A 10238-nucleotide genomic window follows, 5' to 3' on the forward strand; every position below is an offset into this window, starting at 1 on the left:
AAAGATCGTTTCTCATTTCTGTAAGCCCATTAACTTGCATGAGAATAAATAAAAATAAATAAATAAATTGCAAAATTTATTTCGTAAAACTGATAAAAATATTATTAAATTAATTATGCGACAATCAAGTTACTAAAATTATTTCTTAAATTTATTATAATCGTTTTTAATAATTTTAAATTAATATTTACAAATTAAATTGAGAATGTAAAATATATAATTTTCTTTAATATTATTTATCTTATAATTTAATTTTATTAAAAGAATTTTTTATTGCTTTACTGAATTTGAATTATTTTCCGTATCACTAGATTCCACATTTCTTAAAAAGGATGCTATTCTTTTTTGGTGACTGGAAGAATAATTTTCCAAATCTTGATAACGTCTTCGCATTTTTTAATTTAATAAATTTAGTTTAATTTATTTATTATATGTCTTTAAATGATATATTTTCTAGAATCGCTTTTGACACATTTTTCTGACAGAAGAAAGATTTGATTGGTATTTCAAACATTTGAATCGCTCTTTCTAACTAAGAAAATAAAAGTATTCTGTTTTTGTCATAACAAATTTTATATGAAAATGTAATTTGTTTAAAAACAGTTGATTGTGAGTTTTATAATGAAGTTGCTGATCTATAATGACAGCTAACTGCAACTAACGAAAAGTGATACATACGCGATAACTGTCAAATATAATGAGTAAAATGTTCTTATTGATTAAATGGAAAAATCACCATAGCCGGACAGTTTTAGAAGAAACGCCGGAAATGAAAGATAAAGAAGTCGGTGATAGTGTCGTGGTCAGTTATGGGAGAAAAAAATTTGAAGGAAACATCATTATACGAAGTGGTCAGTATATTTTTCTTCTGTATTATACTTCTCTCTCGATTTTAAAAAATTTAATTTCTATTCTCAATTTATTCTCGTCTGATTTCTTTTGTGTCGTTTTTGTATAATAAATAATTCTTTTTATTATAGAAGAAGTATTTTATTTCATATTTTCTTATTTTTCTTCTATTTCCGTTATATTTTCTTTCTTTTCAATTTTTCTACTTTTGCTGTTTCAGTAAACAGAATAAATAAAATTGAAAATTTTAATTATATTCGAAAATGTAAAATTATTAAAGAAAGAAGCAAAATTTTGAAAATGAGGTAAAATTTTTTCAATTTCCTTATTGTTTAAAAATTATTTGAATGAAAGAATATTTCTTTATTAATAAGACAAAAAATTTATCACGGAATAGAATAAAAAATATTAATAAATTTAAAAAAAAATTTAAGAGTAAAATTGAAATTTAAAAAATAGTATTGTTCATAGAATTTTAAAATTGAATCTTTCAAAGCCAATTTTATGAAATATTTAATTTTTCGTATTATTTGTTCTAGTGAATATTTCTAATAATAAATAAATAGTAAATAATAAATAAAAAAAAAATAGATAATAAATAATAATAATTTCAGAGAACAAAGTCTACTTAGATTCCTTGGATGTGGATGAAAATGGTTACATCATAAAAAAAAGTCAAAAGTCGAAAATTACAAGAAGAAAACGGAGCGACATTAAAAACGAAGAAAATAAAATAAAAGCAGCTAAAACAAAATCGAGGGATAATATAGTGTCAAAAATTAAAAACTTGCCTGCTATTTTTGAGGAAAATTCAGCCAATAACGAAGAATCACCATCTGGATCTGGAGAGAAAAATTCTCAGCCATTCAAGCCGAAAATAGATTCTTCGCAAATCTCGAATCTCGAATTAAGTAATTATATTATTTTAACCTTAAATTAAAAATTACTTTATAGACATTAATAAATACAAAAAATTTTAATAAACCCTAATTGAATTTAATAGTTGAATAATTATATAAAATTTTTATCTTTCAAACTTTTTTTCTTTGTAAATTTTTTAAATTTATTTGTTTTAAATAATTTTTTCCCAATAAAGTCTTTTTATAATAATTGTTTTCTATGCAAAAAAAATTAATAGAATTTTTTTTCATTTTTAAATTATTATTTCCAAAAGAAATATCTTTTCTAATAATTTTATAATATATGCTCATAGTAAGACTAATAGTTTGTTATAATTTAATTAATTTCTTACAGACGATAAGGAAGAGTCATCGTCTGGTTCTGGAGAAAAAAATTCTCAGCCATTCCAACCGAAAATAGATTCTTTGCGAATTTCGAATCTCGAATTAAGTAATTATATTATTTTAACCTTAAATTAAAAATTACTTTATAGACATTAATAAATACAAAAAATTTTAATAAACCCTAATTGAATTTAATAGTTGAATAATTATATAAAATTTTTATCTTTCAAACTTTTTTTCTTTGTAAATTTTTTAAATTTATTTGTTTTAAATAATTTTTTCCCAATAAAGTCTTTTTATAATAATTGTTTTCTATGCAAAAAAATTAATAGAATTTTTTTTCATTTTTAAATTATTATTTCCAAAAGAAATATCTTTTCTAATAATTTTATAATATATGCTCATAGTAAGACTAATAGTTTGTTATAATTTAATTAATTTCTTACAGACGATAAGGAAGAGTCATCGTCTGGTTCTGGAGAAAAAAATTCTCAGCCATTCCAACCGAAAATAGATTCTTTGCGAATTTCGAATCTCGAATTAAGTAATTATATTATTTTAACCTTAAATTAAAAATTACTTTATAGACATTAATAAATACAAAAAATTTTAATAAATCCTAATTGAATTTAATAGTTAAATAATTATATAAAATTTTTATCTTTCAAACTTTTTAAATTTATTTCTTTTAAATAATTTTTTCACAATAAAGTTTTTTTATTATAATTGTTTTCTTTGCAAAAAAATTAATAGAATTTTTTTTTTATATTAATATTTTTTCTAATTATTTTATAATATATTCTCAAAGTAGGACTAATAGCATAGTTTGTTCTGGAGGAGTTAGTTCTGGTTAGCTTCTGGAGGGAAAAATTCTCAGCCATTCAAATCAAATATAGATTCTTTGAAAATATAGAATCTCGAATGAAGTACTCTCTAAACCTGGATCAGTGAAATTTGACTGAGTATCAGTGACTCTATTCTAGCAATTTCAATCACTAAAAATCAGTCAAATTTCACTGCTTCAATTTTAGAGAGTATTTATATTATTTTAACCTTACATTAAAAATTACTTCATAGATATTAATAAATAAAAAATATTTAATAAACCCTAATTAAATTTAATAGTTCGATAATTATATAAAATTATTATCTTTTAAAATATCTTTTTCTCTAAATTTTTTGAAATTTATTTCTTTTAAATATTTATAATAATTCTTTTTTAAGTCTTTTTATAATAATTATTTTCTTTGCAAATTATTTTATGATACTTTGTTACAGCTGACAACGAAAAATCGAAATCTAATTCAAGAGAGAAAAATTCCGAGCCTGCTCAAAATCATCACGAATCAAGTAATTTTCTCATTTTTATCTTAAATTAAAAACTTCTTAATAAATATTAATAAATAAAAAAAATTGAGTATACCCTAATAAAATTTAATAATTCGATATAATACAACTAAATAAAAAATTATCATCTTTTAATATTTCAAAAAAATTCTCTCACATTTCATCAAATTTGCTGAATAAAAAGTTCTCTGACTTCTCTCACAGCTGGGCATTCTGTATTGTATTAAATTATTATTGTAATTATAATAAAAAAGTAGTAAGGGTATATTTATCAAGAATTCAGATTCATTAACCAAAAAGTTTTTTTAGTGATAAAAAAAATTAATAATAATATTAATAATAATTTTTTTACAGTTCACGTAAAATCTTCGAATATAATGAATGAACATAAAGATCCAGAAGATGAAGAAGAATTAGTAAACAAGACAAACAAATTATTGAGGACAAAAATGCGGAATTCAACAGAAAAAATGTTTCAAAAGCAGTTTTCAAAATTAATTGAAAAAGACAAAGTAGAGAAACCAACGAAATCGTTAATTAAAAAGGGAAATAACAAATTAAAAATAACAAAAACAGAAGTTATTTCGCAGAAAATTTCAATCTTACCATCACATTCTGAAGGTATATATTCAAATATAAGAAAAATAATTAAAATTTAAAAAAAAAATAATTTAAAATTAAATTAAAAAATTTTTTTTTATAATAATGGTGTACAATATTATTGATTGTTTCTCTTCCTTTTTGGTCGAAACATTTCTTTATTTCCTTGGTTTTCATATTTTTTTTTTACTTAATTTTAACATAAATAGAACTGTATTGACGATTAACTTATGTTTTACTATCAAAAAATAAATAACTCCCGAAGCAAAAATTTACAACAGGCGAAGTAATGCGCCAATACTGGCAATTACTGGCCAGTATTGCCATCAACAATGATATACCATCAAATAATGATTCTGTACAGCTTCCATTACCCAAGCCAGTATGGGCACAATTATACTAACCAGTAATCAGCCAGTACTAGAATATGTTCTATACAAGGTTTTTCTATTTTAGCGTGTTAGTACTGCCATAGAATAGGAATTTTAATAATTCTTATCAATCAATCAGTATAGTCTGACTATTATGTTATAGTCATTAACTTTTTTCTTATTTATTTATTTACCAATAATTAGTTATTTTCTACTAATAATTAGTATAGTCTGACTATCTTCATATAATCAATTATTTACTAATAATTAGTTGAGATTTACTACTTGTTTAGTCATTTTCCACTAATAATTAATGAAATTTAACTATTTTCTTAGTTATTTTCTATTAATAATTAGTTATTTTCTACTAATAATTTATTTTTTTTTTACTAATTGATGAAGCAAAAACTTAGCCAATATTAGTCAATTCGAAATTAAATAAATTCATATGAACAACCACTCTTAAAAACTTGTGTAATTTATTGAAAATAATATAGGTTCAACTCTGAAAAAAATCGTTTGTTGCAATAAATAAACGCAAAGTTGTCTATTATTAAATAAATATTTACCAGAATCAAATAATTTTCATTCAAATTGAACAAATTCTATTTGAACCAGTAATTACAATATTTGAAGCATTTAATTTAAACAAATTTGTGAGCAATTGTCATTTAATAATCTGAATATTAGTAAATAGTAATAATTATTAAAATAATTTTTGAAACACTTTATTTATTTAATATTTCTTTCTGTTATTCATTTTTTTTAGTTTTCGAATTATTATTTGTTAATAATAATGAACGTTTATTCAAATATTAATATATTATTGTTATTATTATTATTAGTAATATATTATTAATATTAAAGACTAATTGTTGAATTACTATTATTATTATTTTTATTATTATTATTAATTAATAGAAAATATAATTTTTTGTATTATTATCCAATAAATATTAAGATAAATAATTATTAAAATTAAAGATTTTTTTAATTATAATTCAATTTAATTATACAAATAAGAAAAATTATTTTCAAATTTCACATATTCTATTTTTTGATTAAAATATTTTTTTTTTTTTAAACTAAAAGTTTGTAATTTTCATCTAAAAATGGAATAGTTATAAGGAAATAATCACTAATTTTTTTCCAACGCAATTTTTTGTGTGGTACTGGTGTTATATCCAGTACTGGTTTGCCAATACTGTCCACACAATATTAGCGCAGTAATGAGAATGTACTGGCACAGTACCGAATTTTTATTTATACCAGTACTGGATCAGTACGGGCAAGTCAAGTGTTGGCAAGCCAGTGTTGGTGCAATACTGCGCCTGTTGTTAATATTGGCATATGACAGAAATTTTTGCTTGGGATATTATCATATAAATGGAGAGCATGAAAACTCCTCATATTAAAATTGTTGGAATTTTTATGGCATTGAATTAAGAAACATAGAATTTCAACTTATCAGAATTTTACACAAGAGACTTATTACATTGTAAAAAAAGAGAGTTAAAATTTAACTCCCTTTTGGGACTCTATCAAATTCACACCCTTTTCGGAGTTAAACCGAAGGGATTTGTTGATTTATGAGTTGAATTATGCTGAGGCAGTTAATGCTTTTGGAGTTAATTAACTGATTAACTCCCTTTTGGAGTTGATTTTTAACTCGAAAACTTTTACTCCTAACTACACTTTTAACCGAAGAATTATTATTTAATGAGACTTTAGTAAAATGAAAATTTTCTAATTAAAAAATCTAATTAAGTAGAATATCAGTTAATTATTACTGAATATAAATAATAATTTCTTCAATTAATAAATATTTTAATGAAAATTCGTTTAGAAAATTAGACAAGATATTAGAAATTCTATTAAATATGAATTTAATTAAATCAAAATGTTATTAAGGGAATTTTAAGATGAGTAGGGATTTGATTAAAGGACAATTGTGTTAAACTAAAGTTGCTTTTTTATATAATTTTACCTAAATATAAATCCTGTTTAAACGAAAAAAATATGCTATATACAAAATTGAATCTCAATGGATATTTTGTTAAATAATAATTCAGTTAAATAAAAATTTTTCGACATTAAAATATAGTTCAATATAAAATCTCCATTATAAAATTCTACTAAATAGTAATTCTGTGTTTTTGCGTTTTTAAATTAAAATCTGTTAAAAACTAAAAAATTTTTACAAGTATAATGTGAAGAGTATTCTTGCGTCCCATATAAATTATTATCTGCGTACATTTTATACTCTTTTATATATCAGAAATGGTAATCGAAGCAGATGTTGACAAATTTGGACCCATGTTAAAAACTGAAGGTATTCGAAAAAGATCTTTAAGTGAAAAAGATCATGATCAAGATTCAGGTAAAGCAATTTGATTAATTCAATCAAATCAAATCATTGAAACGAAATATAAAGTAATAATAATTTTTTTCTTTTTGTTATTAAATAATCAATTGTTCCACAGCGAAGAAGATTAGAGTTGATATGAGCGGAACAACTTCATCAGCTATTTCTGGTACACTCATAAAAATAATAATTTTGAAAGTCAATAAATTAAAATTTAAATATTCTTCAATTGTTTCGTTAAATTGTTAATTGAAGAATCTCTTGTTCTTCTTTTCTTACAAATTCTCATATTGTACAATAGAGGATTCCAATTCTTTTATTTTGACCTTTTCACTGTAAAAACTTGTTCTCAAAGTGAGTATGAATTTCATACTCAATTTGATACGCATCAAAAACGAGTATGGTAGATGGCGCCACGTTCTATGTCATTTAACATAGACTCGTTTTGAGTTGCAATAAAAATGAGTCCAAGTTTTTTCTGTGTTATATACTACTTTACTACTACTACTTTACCACCTTAATTATTTTATTTCCGATTCTCTTTCTATGTATGAATGTTAATATAAATGTTATTTTATATATTTTGTAATATAATGCTTAAGTGAATTTCAAGGTCTTGAAAGACGTGAAGAAGTTCCCAGGAAATAGACTAAGAAATTCCCCGGGAGTCACTTTCGATAAATCCTCGGGAATCTCCTGGAATATTCCCGGGAGTGATAAAAGAATTAATATTAAAAATTCTTGGAGATGCTCCCCAGAAATTGACGAAAAATTCTCGGAAATTTCTTGGGAGACTTACGGAAGAGTCACGAAAATTTCTCGGGAACTTTTTACATGGGGACCTGTACATAATTTACCTTTTACCATTACCTGCTCCAATCTGGCTTTTGGCCATTGGCTTCACCTAGAATATTTTAATCATATAAAAGTCACTTTTATAATAATAAATATTTTTATGTAGCTCAAGAAGATAGATGCGATCAAGTTGTCAACGTTTTTGAATTTCGTGAGAATGATGGGAGCATTGGAGGAGTTGGATCTTTGAAACCTCATGAGAATTGTATTTACGAGAGGTTTTTTAAAGATTTAGGTAAAATTAATTAATATGGTGTTGTATTATAAATAATAAGGTATGTAATATTAGAAACTTTTGTAAATCTATTAATTTTTTTTCATAAGTCATAACACCGGAAACAGTTGTCGCTTTTGAGAGGATGACAGAGTTTCTAAAGATAAGAATTTCAGCTGAAACGCCTGCTACGTTACCAATCAATTTAACACCAACTTTTCCAGCTACTTCATCAGCCATTGATTCAGCTACTTTGCCAGTATATATATATATATATATATATATATATATTAATATGCATGATCGACCTAATATTTTTCTGTTCTGTCTCTAGGCCGATTCAAAGGATTCAGATCCTCTAATTCAACTCCGAAAAGGGATACCAGTTTATATTAAATCATCGAAGTTAATATTAATTAACAGGTTTAAAAATAAACCCAAAATTTTAGCTCGATTGCTATTATTTGAATTGATAAAGAAAGAGCAATTAAAAACAATGTGTGCGTTAGGGCACAGCAAATCGAATACAGCGGTTCCTGAAGACATTAGAATTGCTATTCTCTGTAAGTGCAATTCATCATTTATCTTGTACAAAAATATGTTAAATATTTACAAAATAACTATCTGTCGTACCCGTTTTCGAAGGGTTTTCACTTCCTATATTGGTAAATAAACAAAATATTTTTTTCTATCTACAAATTATTAAAAATTGTTATAATAATGTAAAATAACGACCCCTCTAAACTTTTGGCTTTTTTTAAAAATATTTTTATTTATTTTATTTAAAAAAATAATTAAATTTTTATAGTTTTAATGAAACGTAGAGTGTCAGTATACAATTAGTTTAATTTAAATAATATTAATAATATATTTGTTTAATTGAAAAATTTGACAACGAAATAATAATTGTTAATTTCAAAGAGTTAGTATAGACATTTTTTATTTTTTTTTACAATATCTAATTTCATATTTAAGATTTAGAATTATTAATTTACCAATTCTAATAAAATTCTTCAATTTTACTGTTAAAAATGTACAGACAGACAGACAAAATTTTTATTTTTGGCATATTTGGAATCTTCATTACTTAAAATGATAAACTATTCAAGAAAAATTAATTTTGAGCAATGTATAGACATAAGTCTGATTTTATTAATATAGATTTATTTTTCAGCTTACGTACAGAGGAAGAAAACGGTTCCAGATGAATTCACAAATGAAGATTTGATAAAAGTCATTAATAATACATGCGGCACATTAAGACACCCTAAGAAAGAAGGAGATAAAATCAAAAAGAATATAAAAAAAGAAACAAACAAAAAGCAAAGGACTGAGGACAAGAGCAATGAAAATATGACAAGTGAAAATGTCAAGAATGGTGTAGAAGATAAAAGCGGTGGAAAAAAAAAATATGCGAATAACAGAAAAATAATATCAGATAGTAGTGAAGGAGAAGAAAATAACGACATTAATAATGAGAAAGAGAACAACGAAGCAAGGAAAGAATACGAAAGTCACAGAAAAATTATAAGAGATAATACTGATGAAGAAGAAAGTGACAGTAACAATGAAGGAGAGAATAGCGATTCAGAAGACAATGAAAGAGCAGATGATGAGAGTGGTGAAGAAGCTGAAGAAGAAGATTGAGCATGGATAAAATATTAATTCCAAAAGTTTTTTTAATAAAATTATAATCTTATATTACTCTCTAAAACTGAATCAGTAAAATTTGACTGATTTCAATAGAGTTACTGATTCAGTGACTCTATTCTCGCGATTTAAATCAGTGAATTTTCACTGAAAATCAGTTAAAAATGATTGAAATATCAGTGAAATATGACTGATATTTCAGTCATTTTTAACTGATTTTCAGGGAAATTTCACTGATTGAAATCGCGAGAAAAGAGTCACTGATTCTCAGTCAAATTTCACTGATCTTCAGTGGAATTTTACTGATTCAGGTTTAGAGAGTAACTTCCACTTATTTTTTCAAAGTCAATTGCAAAGTTTGAAATTAAATTAAAATTTTGTTATCAATTTTATACTTAATGGTATCAATTTTAGACATTCCAATAAACTGAATTTCACTTATAAATTTAAAATGCAAAAAATTATTCACTTTTGTTACATATTCCTACTGTATTTTTGTAATAGTTTGAAAAATAAATTTTAAAAAAAGTAATGAAAAATAATTTTCTTGTATCATGTTTCTTCACAAAATTTGCAATATTTTATAAAACAAATTTATAAAAGTGGAATAATGAGATAACATGTTTAGTACCATATTTTTCCCGTAGATTCACAATAATTAAAAAAACAAAATTATTAGAAGTCAAAAATGTAAAAAAAATTATATTTGGTTCCATGCATTTCCTATATTTTGAAGTGCTCTC

At 23.6% G+C, this 10238-nt stretch overlaps 2 protein-coding genes across 4 annotated transcripts; both read left to right on the forward strand.

Annotated features, from left to right (window-relative positions):
• The first annotated feature begins 282 nt into the window (after positions 1-282).
• LOC127280257 (uncharacterized) lies at positions 283-7046 on the forward strand. Of its 3 annotated transcripts, XM_051303142.1 has the most exons (8): positions 283-851; positions 1464-1760; positions 2104-2199; positions 2542-2637; positions 3372-3443; positions 3795-4061; positions 6690-6791; positions 6895-7046. In XM_051303142.1, the coding sequence occupies exons 1-8, from the start codon at positions 698-700 to the stop codon at positions 7023-7025; spliced, it is 1215 nt and encodes a 404-aa protein (XP_051159099.1). In that variant the 5' UTR covers positions 283-697; the 3' UTR covers positions 7026-7046. The 3 variants fall into 3 exon arrangements, with proteins under 3 accessions (XP_051159099.1, XP_051159100.1, XP_051159101.1); XM_051303143.1 differs by lacking the exon at positions 2542-2637; XM_051303144.1 differs by lacking the exon at positions 2104-2199.
• Positions 7047-7764: 718 nt separating this feature from the next.
• LOC127280266 (uncharacterized) lies at positions 7765-9945 on the forward strand. The gene is made up of 4 exons (XM_051303160.1): positions 7765-7866; positions 7956-8104; positions 8180-8408; positions 9020-9945. The coding sequence occupies exons 2-4, from the start codon at positions 7991-7993 to the stop codon at positions 9490-9492; spliced, it is 816 nt and encodes a 271-aa protein (XP_051159117.1). The 5' UTR covers positions 7765-7866; positions 7956-7990; the 3' UTR covers positions 9493-9945.
• Positions 9946-10238: the final 293 nt, after the last annotated feature.

Source organism: Leptopilina boulardi, unplaced genomic scaffold (assembly GCF_019393585.1).
Source record: "Leptopilina boulardi isolate dan_hultmark-lab unplaced genomic scaffold, ZJU_Lbou_2.1 LbouV2_231, whole genome shotgun sequence".
In the NCBI taxonomy this organism is placed as follows: domain Eukaryota; kingdom Metazoa; phylum Arthropoda; class Insecta; order Hymenoptera; family Figitidae; genus Leptopilina; species Leptopilina boulardi.

Bases quoted from the DNA above. Each gene is read 5' to 3' on its own strand.
- LOC127280257 (XM_051303142.1), top strand. From the start codon at position 698: ATGAGTAAAATGTTCTTATTGATTAAATGGAAAAATCACCATAGCCGG. The intron at 3,444-3,794 runs GTAATTTTCTCA...ATTTTTTTACAG, and splicing joins TCAAAATCATCACGAATCAA to TTCACGTAAAATCTTCGAAT. The intron at 6,792-6,894 runs GTAAAGCAATTT...ATTGTTCCACAG, and splicing joins AGATCATGATCAAGATTCAG to CGAAGAAGATTAGAGTTGAT.
- LOC127280266 (XM_051303160.1), top strand. From the start codon at position 7,991: ATGACAGAGTTTCTAAAGATAAGAATTTCAGCTGAAACGCCTGCTACG. The intron at 8,105-8,179 runs GTATATATATAT...TTCTGTCTCTAG, and splicing joins TTGATTCAGCTACTTTGCCA to GCCGATTCAAAGGATTCAGA. The intron at 8,409-9,019 runs GTAAGTGCAATT...TTTATTTTTCAG, and splicing joins CATTAGAATTGCTATTCTCT to CTTACGTACAGAGGAAGAAA.